Source organism: Emydura macquarii, unplaced genomic scaffold (genome assembly GCF_026122565.2).
Source record: "Emydura macquarii macquarii isolate MOO-44397 ecotype Brisbane River unplaced genomic scaffold, CSIRO-AGI_Emac_v2 contig_2473, whole genome shotgun sequence".
In the NCBI taxonomy this organism is placed as follows: Eukaryota; Metazoa; Chordata; order Testudines; family Chelidae; genus Emydura; species Emydura macquarii.
Genome location: NW_027132610.1, coordinates 24272876 through 24289618, shown reverse-complemented (window position 1 = coordinate 24289618; position 16743 = coordinate 24272876). Strand labels below are relative to the sequence as shown.

Here is a 16743-nt window from a genome sequence, read left to right as displayed (position 1 = left end):
GTAACCTTTCCTTTTTCAAGTAGTGTCCCTGGACGTGTTCCACTTCAAGTGACTCCCTAGCAGTAACCCCCTTGAGGAGGCAGGAGGTTTGGAACCGATGCCAGTACTGAAGACAGAATTGCATTGCCTACTGCAGCATCCAAACTAGCAGTATGAACCAAAGCATAATGGTTGAAAAACATATGTACCAAGGTCCACATTGAAGCTCTGAAGAGTTCAGCAACTGGAATGTCCTTGAGTAGGGCTACAGCTGTAGAATGTGAAGGCATTGTAGGGAAGGTTGAGCATCAGACAAATCATGGCAGGTAATAATACATACCGAACTCCATTTAGAGAGTCTGTACGTAGAAACAGTGGACCCCATAGACCTATCCACAATAGACACAAAATGTCCGGGGCACTTCAATGGTTTGGTTCTGTCCAAGTAAAAGGCTAGCGCTCCCTTGACATCTAGTGTATGGAATGTAGTTTCCTGTACTGTCTGACGTGGCTTACAAAAGAAAACTGGAAGGTGAATAGTCTTGTTAATGTGAAACTCAGAAGAACTTTTTGGTAAAAATTTTGCAGGGGTTGTAATGACATCTTCTCCTTGGAGAACAAAGTAAATGGAGGGCCTGCCATTAGAGCCCCAATCTCCCCAACCCTTGGAGCAGAACTGGTGCTGCTCAAAAGGTCGTCTTCATGCACAAATGTAAGAGAGAGCACATAGCTACTGGCTCAAAAGGCTATTTCATGAGATGTTTAGGAAGAAGTTTGAGATCCCAAAGTAGAGTAGGATCTCTATTCTGCAGAAAAAGATTTTTAAGACCTTTCAGGAATTTTGTTGTGATCAACTGTGTGAAAATTGAGAAACCTTTTACTGGTGAGTGAAAACTGTTCTTGAACATTGATGGAACTCAGACAGTCCTGATATCTTCAACTGCAACAGATCATCCAAGACTGTGGCAAGAGATGACTGGACAGGTAAAAGATGATGGCAGTTACACCAAAGATAATATCTTCTCCATTTCTGGAGGCAACTGTGTCTTGTAGATTCCTTCCTGCTATTTAGCAGTACCAGTTGTACTTCCAGTGAACAGATGTCTCTAGTCCAGAGAACCATTCTGAAACATGCCTGGAGTTGCAGAACATTTAGGCTATGTCTACACAGAGGGTGGCAAATTGGCCGCCGTCGTATCAATTTATCCGGTTGGATTGAGTGGAGGTGAAGACCCACTCAATCAATCCAGAAGACAATCTAATAAAACCACCTCCAAAAAAAGAGTAGCACTGAGTCGACGGGAAAGCATTTTCTGTTGGCACAGAGTAGTGGAGAGATCGCGCAGAAGAGAATTTAACAAGTCGACGTAAGTTACGCAAGCTACTCTAAGTAGCTTGCATAACTCCTGTCGACTGCCACCAAATTTGCTGATAAGTGTAGACTAGGCTTCAGACTGGGGTGAAGTGTTCAACCCACACTTTGAGACAATAACTGAGAATTGATCAGGAGCCGCCATACAGGGCAGGCTAGTTCGGTATCATGAAGTCTTTAGGGTACTAGAACTCCTGTGATACCAAGAACATGATAGAACTTGATGTAGGCACCGAGGTTGTTCCTGATATTGCTGTCTCAGGCACCGATGACAATACCAATGGCACCACAGATTTCAAGGAGGCTGTTCTCTTGCTATTGTGGGCTTTGAAGGTAGAAGTAGTCATCTTCATTACCATTCTTTTACTGCCAAGATATGGAACTGAGACGAAGTCTTAAGAGTAGTTTACCGTACCTGAAGTAGTCGGAACCTCTACAGCACTCTTTTCAGACACTGAGATCTCCAGGGACTGGATCTTCTTTGAGGAGGAACTCTCAGTCCTACTCCTCTTATCCCCTTCCTTAGTCTTTGAATGGAAAGTTCAGTAATGATGGAGTAATTATAGGTACGTCACACATGGAGCGTTTCAAAGACCGGTGTCTCGAAGATGCCTTCACCTTGGAAGCTCTCAGTGATCATGATCTTAAAGTAGACAGGGCACTAACAGAACTAGAGGGTCCTTGTACAGGGGGGGTCTCTGTACTTGGGTCTGAAGCCAATCTTAAAGCTTTTTCCATCAATAATAGTCTGTACTTAATATCCCTGTTTTTATGGCATCTTCTTTTAAGAGAAGTGCAAATATTGCACTTGAAGGGGATGTGCAAGTCTCTGAAGCAATGCCTGTCGCTGACTTGGCAGAAGAGGCAGCTTTTAGAACCCAGCATTCCAGATACAAGAAAAAAATGTTGACCCCTCAATAGGGGGAAAAACAACAAATTATTTTTTTATTTTTTATTTTTTAGGGGGAAAAAGAAAATGTGAACAACAATTCCAACAACTATAAACTGCTAAGTATCCTATAAACTAGCTGAAGAACTAACACTACATACTATATTCTAATGATAAAAAGAAAAATAGACACACACTAAACTCTCTCTCTGGACAAAGGTGCTTGAGAAGGAAGCTCAAGTGGATGGTTCACCCACACAGCCCTATACAGCCTTGTTATGGGGCATGATGAGGATGTGTAGGATGAACACATAGGCTGAATGTGCATTGCTACCAAAAATCTCTGACCAAAGGCAAAGGGCACATGCGCACCTGAAGTGGAGCAACCACAGGGACACAACTCGAAAAAGAACAGTGGCTGTTTTTAAAAAAGATATTGCACAGTTTTGTAGGCGGCCATTTTATACTTAAACTCCTTCAGAGCTCTTAGATGTAAACCATTTTTATGGATTTTACATTTTTTGAATGATCAGTTTGCGCCACCACATCTTCTTCTGACATCTCAATATCTGCTTTTTGATAGTTCTAATCCAACCATTTTTTTCTAAAACTGGTCAATTTTTTTTGGTGCAAATTCCTTGTGATTTTGGGGAGCCTATTTAAAGGAGGAAGTATAGCTTTTCCTCACTCTCCTTCTAAATACTGGTGGCTGAACAATTTTGCTTAGACAAATAAACAAACAAACCTTGAGCAGTAAAAAGCCTTAAATTTCAGCCAGCAAGCTGAAAATTTCAGAAATGTATGACTACCTGAAAAACAGAGCTTATGTTATCTTAAGTGAAGTTATTGCTGTAAATCCTACTATTAACACCCACATATTAATCATTTATGGGCCTAGAAATGTCACTGACTTTTTAGGCAGAATTCCTTATTATCTTCAATAGGGAATTCTGCTTAAAAATGAATGCTAAAAGATGGCTCTGTTTTGCAGTCAACATCAGTAGAATTACTGCTTTAATTTGATTATTCTATATTGTCAAGTAAATAGAGGGAGCCATATAAGAATATTTTAATTTATTAGTAGAATACTGGTACAGAAAGTTCAACAAAAGGTTTCCATATGCTGTTCATCTACAAGATGCTCATCCACTGGACAGATTTAAGGTTTTATTTTACAAATATTAAATTACTATAATTTAAAATCCAGTATGTGGAAAGTCTTTTTTTGGGGTAATCTGATTTTACAAATATATTGTATCCAAGAAAATTACATTAAAAGAATGTTAAGGTTGCAAAGTCAACCACATAAAAGTTAGGAAATGCCAAAATTAAGATTGTCTGAGCATCTGCATATAATGCAGTCCTTAATTACATGATGACGTACTATTTTATCCACAGGACGTCTGCGCAACTAGTCCTCAGGATGGATGGTACTCATTGAATAAGTAGCTATTTAATATTTATTTTTTATCCTTACCCTTCAATGTGTGTCCCACTGCATTATTTACCACACACAATGCAATGTCTACATCCTGAACACAGAATTATTACTTGTCTAGGGAGCTTTTCTATGGTGTTTTCATTGTAGGGTTTAGTTCTTTACAAACATTAATGAATTTATCTTCAAAACCTTGTCTGAGGTAAGGTGCTATTATTGTCCTTATTTTACACATGGGGAACTGATGCACAGAAAGTAAGACCAAAACTTTCAAAAGCGTCAGCTAATTTTGGGTTCTCAACTTCAGAACCTAGGGCCCGATTTTTCAGAGCACTTACATTTTATAACACTTTATATGTTGAGTGCCCAGCTCCCATTAACATCAGTTGCCTCTAAGTGCTCAGCACTTCTGCAAATCAGACCCCAAGTTGGACACTCAGAAAATGAAGAACTCGCAGTTGGCACCTGTGAAAATTTTGGTTTACACAATTTGGCTAGCATTACGTAGGAACAGAGGGAGGAACAGTAACCAGTTCTCCAAGGTGGCATTCAACAGCCTTAACCACAAAACCATCTCTTCTCTTCCTGCAATCCCTTGTTTCATTCACTTCTATTCCACTATTACCACTACACTACTATTCCAGCTTTCATGACAAGTGGAGGAAGGGTCCTATAGACAACAGCCTCCTTCTCTACACAGCCATCATTCATTCCCAGAGCACTATCGGTCCTTTGCACTGAATGAGGCAGGCGCCCTGTTGAAAAAAGGGATGTGATCATGTAATTAAAGACTGTATTATAACACACATGAACAAGGAGACCAATCTAATGTTACACAGACAACCTTAATTCTGGCATTTCCTAACCGTTGAGATCTTGACTATGCAAGGATTTTTGTATGTAACTCCTCAAGGTTCTTAACCTTAAAAATGGAAAAAACGAAAACTTCTCTATGTAGAACTATACTGATCACCCACATGCAGGGTTAGGATCTTTAGATCAACATCACAGTCTTCTACTATTTGACCTATCAGAGTATGTAGTAGCTGTAGAAGACCTGCTATCTTCTATGTGAACGTGTCACAAGAGCAAGATGAAGACACACACTTTGCCAGTGGGATTCACAGCTATTTTATATACAGCAAAGGAATGTTGAGACTCAGTAACAACTGGTTCTATTCCAGGTTCTGGATGTGAGTGTGCTCTAGTAATTGCAAAACCCTTCTGTTCCTGTCCCCAACTCCTACTTCTATTTAAACCCAGCCTCAGTTTCTACCCCTTGTGATCCTATTCCCACCCATCCATATCTTCTGCCACCTTCTACTCCTGTCCCTTCCCCTCCCCCCCATCCTAGCTCCTGCTCCTAAACCCTCTCCTCCTCCAGGCTCCAACACCACCTCCACTCTATACTCCACCTCTTCCCCCGTTTACCCTGTTCCACAACCCTCTGAATTAGTCAGGATATTTTCCTCTTCCTCCTCCATGCTGCCTGGGTGCCAGCAGAGGAAACACTGACAGCACAAGACATACAGTCTCCCTGCTCTTATTTCCAGGGCCCAGTGAAGGGCTGCTGGGGGGGGGAATGACAAAAAAAGGATGATTTGCTCCAAGCCCCTCATTTGAGAAGACCCCCCAAAGCAAGTGGCAGTGCACCACTTACTGAAATTTGGCCCAGTGGCCTCTCCACTGTGACGGAGGAGCTGCCAGGCCAAAAGTGCATGGCACTACAACACCATGCACTGGGTTGCAATGCCACTAACTGAAATTTGGCCTGGTGGCCTCACTGTCAAAATGGAGGGCTTGCCAGGTCAAACCCGGACAGGAACCACCGCTGTCAGATCAGTGCAGTGCAGGCATGCTCTCCAGCCTGAACCACCACCACCAGCCTCCCCTGAGTAGTAATGTTTTTGGAAGGGTTGAGGGCCTCAGTTTCAGATTTTTCCCCAGGTCCCTAAGAACCTCTGTGCACTCCTGACACAGTGGCCCTTGCTGTCAGGAGGAGCGATTGCAATAGAAGCCTCTACAGCCATGGGTCAGAGCATGCTCAGTCACTTTATGGAAAGATGCACCTGCAGTCCAGTAAGCAGGTAGGAGATGTGATCAATACAGATAGAATCTTCAGTGAATTTAATTACCAAACTCTAATAAGTCTTTACTGAGCATGTGTGAACTGAGATTTTTCAGAGGCTTATAACTTGGCCAAATTTGACTGCATTATCCCAGAGACAGCAAAAGGCACAGCTCAGACACCTTTCCCATTCCCAAATTTCAAGTCCCTGAACAAAGTAAGAGAGGGGCAAGACTTCTGAACTAAATACTTCTAAGAATTTTTTTTAACTTGGCAAAATAACTTATTTGCCCAAACCTTGTTCTTGAAAATGCTGATCCATTTTAGCTGAAACTTCCACACACAGGGGCATGCACAAGGGGAGGCAAGTAGGGAAAAACAGAACTGCTCCGGCCCCGGGGGCCACAGGCAGGGAGGAGGAGTGTGGAGAGCGAGCTCCTGCCAGGGAGCAGGAGAGCGAGCTCCCACTGTGTGGTGGAGGGGACCATAGACTCCCAAAGTGGTCAAATTATATTCCTGCGCATGCCCCTGTCCACTCATACACACACAGTCAGTCTTAGGCAGACACCTGGCTTGTAAAAATTTCAGCCCATAAGTATAGAGTATTTTGGAGAGAGGAACAGGAAGTTTGGGCAGATTTTCATAGCGGGGGAGTGGGTGTTAACTGCAGGGTCAGTCAAGGTTAGAGAAAGCTAGTGGATCTAGAAAAGGCTCCATGATTTTGAAGGGAAGCCATGAGCTGCACGCAAGGATACTGACACCTCAAAGGGCTTTGCCCAAGTCCCAAAAACTCTCCAGAGTGGCAAGGAACCTGAGGCAGGGAAATACATATAGGTATTTTTATTATTGTGTACAGATCTGTGTATTTCTCGTGATACTTAAGTAAAGAGTAGTGGTGATTTAAAACTCTGTGTATTCTGTCTGTGTGTCTGGTGGCTTTCACTATGGTATGCCCCTGAAGAGATAACTGTGAACCACAAGGTTCAATGCCTTTGGTGGGACTCGGGAACAAGCAACCGCTGCTGTGAAACCTTGGGGGAGATTGTGCTAGTTTCAGGGTCTATTAGAATACTGTGTCAGAAGGGTGTATCTAGTGGTCCCTTCATGTCAGGCTCGGAGGGAGGCCACTCGGACTCGCTGCATCAGGCAATAAACAGAGGTTAATTAGCAGTTTCTGACCCAAGCCTCCTGGCTAGAGCAGACAGTAAATACATTTCAGGCTCTGACTCCCTAAGCTGGACACAGCAACAAGCGGTTTTTAGCCTGAGCCTTCTGGCTAAGACAGGCAGTAAATCCAGTCAGTGGCTCTAACCCTCTGGGCAGGGGAGAGCAGTTACGCAACCCATAGGCAACCTCCTGGCGAAAGCAGACAGCACACACAGTTAGGGACTCCTCTGGCCCTAAGGGAAGGGCAGGGAGAGCAACAAGCAGTGAAGCAGTCTGTAGCCTAGCCTCCTGGCCAGGGCAGACAGACACAGCACACACAGAGTCTAGGGGCTTGCAGCAAGGCACCAGTCTTACAGCCTCGGGAGAGTAGGCTACTACCAGATAGAGTTGGGGTTGGCAGCAGGAAGATCTGAGCCCACCCTACTTCACCTGGTTCCAGTCCAGGGCCCTAACAGTGGCGGGATCTCCCGCCACCTGGTCAGCAGGGATCCTGCTGAAACACACTGACTCCTACGGTGACAGCACAAGCTCCTCTCTACTCTCAGTCTCCTCCTCCAGGGGCAGGGGGCCGCACCACTCAGAGTCTGGTCCAGAGACCTGCAGCAGGCTAGAGACGTCTGCCTCCTTCACTTGCTCCAGCCCAACTGAGCTGAGGGGCCCATCTCTTATATTTCCTGTCCCTCCCCTCTGCTTCCAGTGTGGGAGGCAGGGCTGGCTTGGTTCTGCCCACCAGGGAAAATGTATTGGTCCCTCTGTCTCAGGCTAGGAGGGAGGCCACCCTGCCTCACTACAATGGGGAAATACTGGAAAGAGTTGGAGTGAGGACCACAAAACGACAGAGGACTTGATAAAACAGCCTTAGGATGTGAGGCTTTAGGAGCTCAACCCATTCAGCTTATCAAGGAAGACGACTGAGAGAGGACTTGAACACTCTGTATAGGTACTTACATATGGAAAAGATATCTCATCGTGTGAGGGTTTTCAATCGCACTGACAAAGGCCTACCAAGCTCCAATTGTTGGAAACCAAAGTCAGATAAATTCAACCCCAAAATAAGATGCAATTTCCTAGCAGTAAGGGTGGTTAAATATTGGGAGAGTTTACCAGGGAGATGGTGGGCTCACCATCACTTGAAGGCTTTAAAATGAAATGAGAACTCTTTCTAAAACACATGCTAAAATTTATAGAAGGAATTTTGTGGCTCATATGTTGGGGAGGAGGGGCAGACTGGATAGTTGTAGTGGCCTCCGGGAGGTTTTTGAATCCCCGTTTGTTCCTTCCCTTCATCGATCTTGGAGACAACAGGAAGTTCTATATGCCCTCGACATGCTCCTAACACTTGCATCTGTGCATTAAGACAATGGCTGTAATCAAATCACACGCTTCAAGGCTTCAGCCAGTCCCCTGTATGAGTCAGGGTGGAATTTGTTTTCCTGATGCACAGTTGGCCAGAAGAATTCTGGGGTGGTGATTGTGTTGTTTTTTTGTCTTCCTCTGAAGCCTCGGGGATTAGCCAGAGCTGGACACAGGATACTAGATTGGGTGGGCCGGTGCTCTGATACGGTACAGAGAATCCTCCTTTTTAGATGTTTGGCTGGTGTGTCTTGTTCACATGCTCAGGGTCAAACTGATTGTCAGATTTGGGGTTGGGAAAGAATTTTCACCCCAGGTAAGACTAGCACGGACCTTGGGTTTTTTTCACCTTCGTTTGCAGAATGGAATGTGGATCATCTGCACATACTCGTATCTCACCTAATTAATTCCCTGCCATTGAAAAGATCTCAGTATTGGTGGCATCTCAGTCTCTCCTGTTCTCTGTCTAATCTCCCTAGGACTGAAGTGCTTTCGTCTAACCCAAGTTATTGGGCTGAATATAGGAGTAACTGGATGTAATGTAATGGCCTGTGATATACAGGTGGTCAGACAAATATCTAACGGTTCATTCTGATTTTAAACTCTACAGTCTGAGGTTCAATTTTAGATTTAAACAATCATGGAAAGCAATACAAACGTAGTTTCCCAAAATTATACTGAGAGAGATAATCATGGAGTTAGGCATAGCAAGGTAAGGATAAAAATGCATATTTAATTCTTATAGCTAAAATAACAGTAGTGCAAAAATAACTTTCCCCTTTCCAGAATTCATCAAACAACTGTGATGGAAATCCCATTAACAAAATTACCTTGTGCATGACTAGTTTTTGCTCGTCATTTACACAAGAAAAACCAATAAGCATAATTCAGATTGTATGTAACAATCATAATCTTCCAGGAAAAAGTAATTTACCAACAATGGTATAACACATTCAGTTTTTACATTAACACACAAAAACCCTGTGTTTTGTGTCTTTATATATTATATCTAACACAAAACCTAGATTAAGGATTAAGCAAACGAATAACCCCTCTACTCCGCCATAACATCAGGAGTTGGGGGTAGGGAGATTTGGAAAATCCATTCATCTTTAAAAATCAGTCCAATTTGACCTGAGACCACAAACACTAAAATACCTTACTCATAATTATACGGTTGTTACACAGTGTCACAACATGGCAGAGTTTAGGTTTTTCGGGTTATCTAGCTGCACATTTCCATATCTTAACATGGTTAGAAAATCTAACCTTAACTTTGAATTACTTGCATTTATAATGCTTGGTTTTGAAATAATTACAACTTCCCTGTAAAGTATTTTACCCTAAATTACTAATAGGCACACACAAACTTAGCTCCATCTTAACATAGTTCATCTGACAATATAGCAGCAGCAACATCCTGACATGAAAAAATGGTGAATTGGATTTCTGGTACTGCAAATATTTCCCCCTTAATCTTGAAAGAAAATTTGGACGTAGTCTAAAGAAAATTAGGTAGGGAGCTAGATACTTTTAAAAGTATTAAATATAATAATAAAAAATGCCAAACAATGTCAAATTTTGGTTTACAGATCAATACTCAAGATACTCAAACATGGAAATGAATCTGTTTTTTTTTTTTTTTTAACTAAATTGAATTCTGTATCTACACAACAAAGAACTGTAGCACAAGACAACTTTCAATCCATTATAAAAATCTGAAATTTAATGCAAAGAAAACTTAAATGTCCACATATTATTGATAACCAAAGCATGTTGCTCTCAGATGTATAAATTAAAAAAAAACATAACAGAAGTGGAGCCAATAAACTGTACTTTATTTCATTAACTATTATATATGTATCCTCTCATGGTAATACAGCCATAAAAGTTAAGGAATGGGAAAAAGTCCTGAACTAAAACTACACAGAAAAAGTAATTGTACATAATCAGATAAAAAAAGTTATTTTTTAATCTTGCTATTAAATGTATGCAGTATAACTAATACGTTCTGACAGAGATTATTTTATTTGAATTGCGGAAGCAGCTTCATAATTAAGATTCCAGGAGGCACTGTACTTATATTCCTATTTTTATCCCCAAAATTTTTGCAAAGCAATTCCTTTTGAGGTGAACATTTTTCATTCTTGCTGTCAATCATAACATGAATTTGTTTAGCAAATCTTGTCTCTTAACCATGTGTCCTTATGCCAAGAACTAAGAGACACTATCCAATCATTTAGGCCTCAAATTTAGATTACAGAAAATAAACACTCACAAAGGTTTACAAAATCTATTATTATTAGAAGGTTGTAATTTGTTGTTGTTGTTGAAATGAAAGCATTTGTGTTAGTCCATGAGAACTGGAAACTGACTAACCAAAGTGAAATGGATTCGTGTATTTTCACTGTAAAACTTGGGTGAAATGCAAAAGTAAATGTACAGCACAAATAGTGTAAAGTAAAATTAGATGTCTAGGAATTATAAAATTTTAAATGATGTAAAGCAGTATTTCTCAATTGATGGGCCACAGCCCCCAGGGCAGTGACAAGGCAAAGAAATCTCACTTCCCCCCTCCCTGCACACTCCCTTCAAGGTCAAATACGCTCTATCAACCTCTCAATACACATACACAATTAATTTATATAGGCTGGACGGGTGCAGGAATTTAAATTTGACTCCTTTTAGAGGGACAGAAAACCCGCCGGGGCCCCAGCAAGAACTCGCTCCTCCCCTCTCCCCCAGAAGGAGCTCTCTTCCCTCCCCAGATTCCCCCCACCCCAACCCCAGCCTTGGCAGGAGCTCGCCCTTCTCACTTCCTCCCTTCCCCTCCGTGGCCCTGGAGCCAGAGAAGTTCTGTGCCCCCAACGATTACTGGGGAGGTCCGTGCCCTGCTTGTGTCTCCTTGTGCACACCCCTGTATATAGGTTTATTGTTACCAATACATTTTGTACTCTGACTTTTATACTAATCATGTAAAAGTGTTGTGAAAATGTTTTACTTCAAATAAGGGGTTGCCAACCTGGGAAGATTGAGAAACCCTATTCTGAGGCATTGACAGTAATGTACGTAAATTATCCTAAAAATACTGTAACATCAGGAGTATCTGAGAGAAAGAAGAAAGACCACATTGTCTAAAAATCCAACCCACTTTAATGCAACCACAGTCCTAACGTAAAGTCTGAAGCCTTGTTCTTTGGCTAAGCAGCAGCAGCCATAAGCTAAGAAGCAGATAGTCACATCCTCACATTCCATCTAAATTACATCAAACAACGTAATATTGGCATAATATTGGTTAAGAAGGTGGTTCCTGTCCCTAGTAGTACCTACCTCCACCAGATAAAGAAACAGATCTTAAGATGTTTAAAGAAAACTTTGTTTAACAGCATTCTAGTCTGGCAAGGTATCACTTTTCAACAGTTGTGGCTGTAAAATCTATACTTTTGTATTGTTTTGTGTTACGGTTCTCACTTCTCTATTGTTTGTCTGTAATATTTCTGTCTGGTTCTTTGTTTCTCTCTGTTGTTAACTAATTGTGCAATATTTAAATCAACTAGGGTATTTAAACCAATCATGGGGTATGATTGGTTAAAGAACTGTTTTGTAATGGGTGAGGACTGGTGTTTTGTAGTACTTTAGTTTAAAAGGATTGGTTAAGATATAGCTAAGCAGGACCTAAGTTTTAACTATATAAACTGGGGTCCAAAAGGAAGTTCTTTGGAACCTAACTGCAGGACACAGCCCAAGAATAATCAGAGCTGCCAGACCTCAGCACCCTGCTAACCACATAGTACAGAAGCTGGAATGCCCAGATGATTTAATTCTGACTGGGCACCTGAAGAAATTTCTCTGCCTTATTGGGAGAGGTGAACATTGTATGCTTACTGTGTGTATTCTGTTTTGGTAATTGTTAATAAATAGAGAATAAGAATATTACTATGTAAGGCTTTTCCACTGGTAAAAGGCCCCGCAAGCCCGCAGAAAAATATGCCCGAAGCCCTATGAGTTGGGAAAGGGTGGGTACTTAAATTAACCAGGTTACACCTGGAGCCCTACGACTGAGAAAGGGTGGCCCTGAGCTCTAGGAATTGGGTACAGGTAAGTGCCTTTCGCCCGGAACCCTACATACTGGGAAAAGGTAAGGGTGCCTTTAAACCAGGTTATGCCGTTAGCCCTACGGATTGGGTAAAGGTGGGGTGCCCTAGAGACAGAGTGTGCAGGTAACACTACCACAGCAGCACCTGCTTTCCCTAGCACCGGCAACATGCCCACCGCAAGAAGTATTTCCATTCCCCCATCTTCTCTCTCAACGGGGATGGCAGGGGAGGGTGGAAACCCATTACACCATTTTTAATCAGCATCCCTCTAAAAAAATATATTCTTCTGTTTCCTCTTTAAAATATTGAGGGATAAGTTGAGACATATTGCTTGCTTGAGAGTAAGGGTTTGTAGGACTGGGCCCCAATACTCCAGACACATTACACATTCACTAGCCAAAGGAAAATGGTTTCTTACTGTAGTTCAGTGGCACCAGTTCTGGGCTCTTTGGAGTTTTGAGTTTAAATGACACATCTCCAATAGTAACAGTATCACCTAAAAAAAAAAAAAAAAAAGAAGAAATATTAAAATACCCTGTATACTTTAAAAACATGCATGTGCTTGCAAATAAAGCTGACACTATAAGCCTAAAAGTGAGGAAGACTATGACTGCACATTCAGGGAGCAGCCTTTGAGAACTATTACTGTACTAGCATCTATCACTTTCCAACGAGTCAGGCACCAGGATATTTTTGGTTTAATTAATAACTGAACACGTCCATAGACTGTACTTTCGTTGTTATAGCCAGGGCCCTCTGTATTCGCAGCAGAACTGTGCTCCAGAACCAGAGCTTTCGTTTTTTTAAAATGAAACTCCTAGCCCTCATGACCGCAGAACCTGGAAAACGTGAAATGAGCATAACTTAATGGAGTGGTGATTTTCCTGAGTTTGCAGACAGCCTGACGATACCTCTGAGCCGTGCAAACCGACCCATTCATCTCTATCGGTGCCCCATCGACGCAATGGTTGCACAACTGCAGAATCTGGCATCTTCCCAAAACTCTGCCTTTTTGCTTTGCAGTTCACTATTTTCCTGCAGCCAAGTATCTGACATTTTGTTTTCTGTCTCTCTGGCTTGAATTACAGGGCATGCCCCTTGCACTGTTCCATGGCTAACATCCAGCTTGCAGCCAGGCAGTAGGGGAGAACTAGAAGTGTCGTTGGCAAGTTTGCACTAACCAATGTCCGAGAAGCTGAGGTAAGCTGCTGAAGCTGACAACAAGCTTCTCTTTCCCTAGCCCATACAAGGGAAGAGAGTTCTGAAGTGGGTCACCTGGACAACACCACGACTACTAAAACCACGGAGCCGGGCTGCCTGTGAGAGCACTGTGAAAAAAACATGATCAAAAACCACCATCTGCTGAAAATAATTATCAATTAACTTTACACTGATGAATATTTTCAATGAGCCACAGTTCTGTGCATGCTCCAGGGGGAGGGGTGCGGGGGATGTGAATGAAGAGCACTAACACTGCTGTGGACTTTAGGGGGTTCCTGCTGTAGCATTTAAGAGTTCTTGCCACAGAATCTGGCCCCATTAAGCTACAGAAAACACTAAATCCTATCAGCTCTTGTGACGTTTCAGTTCGGAGGCCAGGTTTTTAGAATTGGTAGCTTAGTTGATGGTTATGTTTCTCTGAGAGAATGGGGTGGCAAATATATGGCCTGCAAGTCAGATCCAGCACCCAGAACCCTCTCACCAACCCCCAGCTCAGCCCATGCGCTTCAAAAGGATCCTGGCCCCTGCTGCCTGTCTGCAGCAGCTCACAAGAGGCCACGGTACAATAAATGTGTTAGCTCATTATCTTAACATGTATGCAAATTGTCTGTTATTGATTGTATCTATTCAAGGTTTCCAAGTATCCCTCATCTGTGGTTATTTTACAGGGTCTTTCACCTCCTATCTGACTCATTCATTTCCCCACACATACCCCAACCTTTTTCTACTTCAAACCGCTCTTTTAGGTTTTCTTTTCAATATTTTAAAAAGTTAAATACTTCAGATGTTTTGTGACCATTAAATATAGACATGCCCCCTCCTCATCTTAAGCACAACTAGGAACTCAGTATGCAGGGGAATTAGGGGAATATAAAATATCACAGCATGGAGGAACATAAGCACACTCCACAGAGCCACTTCTCCGGCTCCTGAACAGGTGGGTGGGAAGGGAACAGCGTGAAGCCTTCACTACACCTCTCATATTCCCATATATTCACCAACCAGCACAGCTGAGCTGGCATAGAGGGGGAAATGATTGGTGCCAGGTATAGAACTGACACAGATTACTTCCTCCTTGAAGCAACAGGGGAATTAGGAACCATTTTGTGACACTCTAAAGTTCTCTTGGGGCAACACGGCGAGGTGCTGCCACATAGTCAGGACCTATGGTAAAGCCATAAGCCAGTCCTTATTAGTAAACCTGTGACCCCCACGCCCGCTCCTTTTTTCATTAGTTGTCTCATGAACTTAGTTGTGTCCTGGGTCCAGTGACTACTCCCCTTAAGGGGAAGGGGCCTTCGCCCACTTACCGGACTACAAATAGTACATTCTAAAGCCCGAACTATTCCCCTTTACTCTTTCAGATGGCATTAGCTCATTCTGCAGCTTTGTTGCCCTTATCTTTTCCCAGCACCCCTTAATTGGCTGTATTCTTGCTAAATTGCACTTGTCAATTTTCCATTTCCAGTACAGATTCTTCAAGTCCTTAGTCAATCTCTCAAGAAAGCACATTACCTACTTCTTCCTTACATTTTTCTTTTTTAGATCAATGGTAATGTACTTGTGTACTAATGTGTCTTAATTAAGACATCTTGTAGCCTCCTTTCACGCTACTGTATTTTAATACCATGTTCCTCTTCCAGTTTCCTGAATCCTGACCCCTAAGAAATGCTTAAACAAATCTAATATTCAACAATACCCTTTAACAGTCTATTTATACAGGAAGCACTGTACTGACGAACAACATATGCAGCGAATAACTATACTTCCACAAATATAATAGGTCAGTCTCTCCCTGTGGCTAGTTGATGGTCATGGTGCCTTTAAGCTCAGGATTCCTTTAAAACTCACTGTCCACAGGCTGCTGATTTAAAAAAAAAATGTAGTAAAGCAGCACTTCATGGCTTAAAACTAAAGCCAAAGCTTTACCTCCCACTCCCCTTATGTGTTTGCAGTTCTAATGTCTCTTGTTCACTGGGGTGATAAAGAAGGGCTGGATCCAACAAAGTTGAAGAAGACAGCAGAAATTTCAGCAAGTGTTCCCAAGGGTCCACCGCTTGCCTGAAGCCTCACAACCCCTTTCTTCAGGTCATCTTCTTGAACATTAAAATTCCTCTTATAACAGATTGTCTAATTTATGCCTTAGGAATTTAGTGTCAGTTTGTTTTCTCACCTTTTCCGAGCCAATGAGCGACAAGACAAATGTATATGACTAATTAGCGTCTAGCTTAAATCATTTGCATTCAACTTGTAAAAACATACTGTCTCTCTCCCCTCTGCACATGGTTCTTTCAAAATACAGGAGGAATAAGACATGGGCTGAAAGAACAAGATGTCAGATACCAGCCAGAGCAGGCAAGTAAAAAGAGACTAACGGGGGGGGAAGGGGGAAACAATTTTCCTTCTACTATTGTTAATGTTTTTTATATGCAAAAATAAGACACTATAAGCTTTAGGCTCACAATAGAAACTATTTTTACTGGAATTTGGAAAACCACATCCTGTCAAAATTCCAAAGTTTCAGGGATTGTTCTAGGTATCGATGAGCCGAGCCTATTGATTTTGGTGAAAATCAGAAAAGCCTTAATTTCCATTAAAATCAGGCCCACTGAGTGCCCATTTGGTGAAAATGGGAAAACCGGAAGTAGGGGACACACAGAGAGCCAGGTATCTGGCTAGCAGAAACATCAGCTTTAAGGAGCTCTGTAATTGTCTAGACCAGCAGTTCTCAACCGGTGGTACGCCGAAGAAGGCTGGGTGGTACGCGAGCCGTACCACACCGCCGAATCCGCCGCAGCCGGAAGGGCCTTCTCACTCACCCTCGCGAAACTCTGCCGCCGAAAAGGGGAAACGGTGGAGGGCATTGTTCCCGCCATGGAGTCCACTGCGAAACCCCGCCGCCGCCAAAAGTCCCGGCCCGCCGCCGCCGCGGAACCCCGCTGCTGCCGAAAGTCCCCCCCCCTTTTTTTCCCCGAGTGGTACTCGCATCAGGTACAGTCAGGTCAAGTGGTACTTGACCTGACTGTACCTGACCCGAGTGGTACTCGGGAAAAAAAGGTTGAGAACCGCTGGTCTAGACTTCAAAGAACCAGTTGATGACATCCATTAACACCATCCAGCGTAACACCCCCCACACCACATCTCAGCTCTGCTCATGAT

At 42.6% G+C, this 16743-nt stretch overlaps 1 protein-coding gene across 1 annotated transcript in view; it reads right to left on the bottom strand.

The window, feature by feature from the left end:
• The window catches only part of VWA8 (von Willebrand factor A domain containing 8), a 278032-nt gene that overhangs the window by 245843 nt on the left and 15446 nt on the right, over positions 1–16743 (bottom strand). The window contains exon 2 of the mRNA XM_067563174.1: positions 12782–12859. Within this exon, the coding sequence (XP_067419275.1) occupies positions 12782–12859 (78 nt within the window). The remainder of the gene's footprint in view (positions 1–12781; positions 12860–16743) is intronic.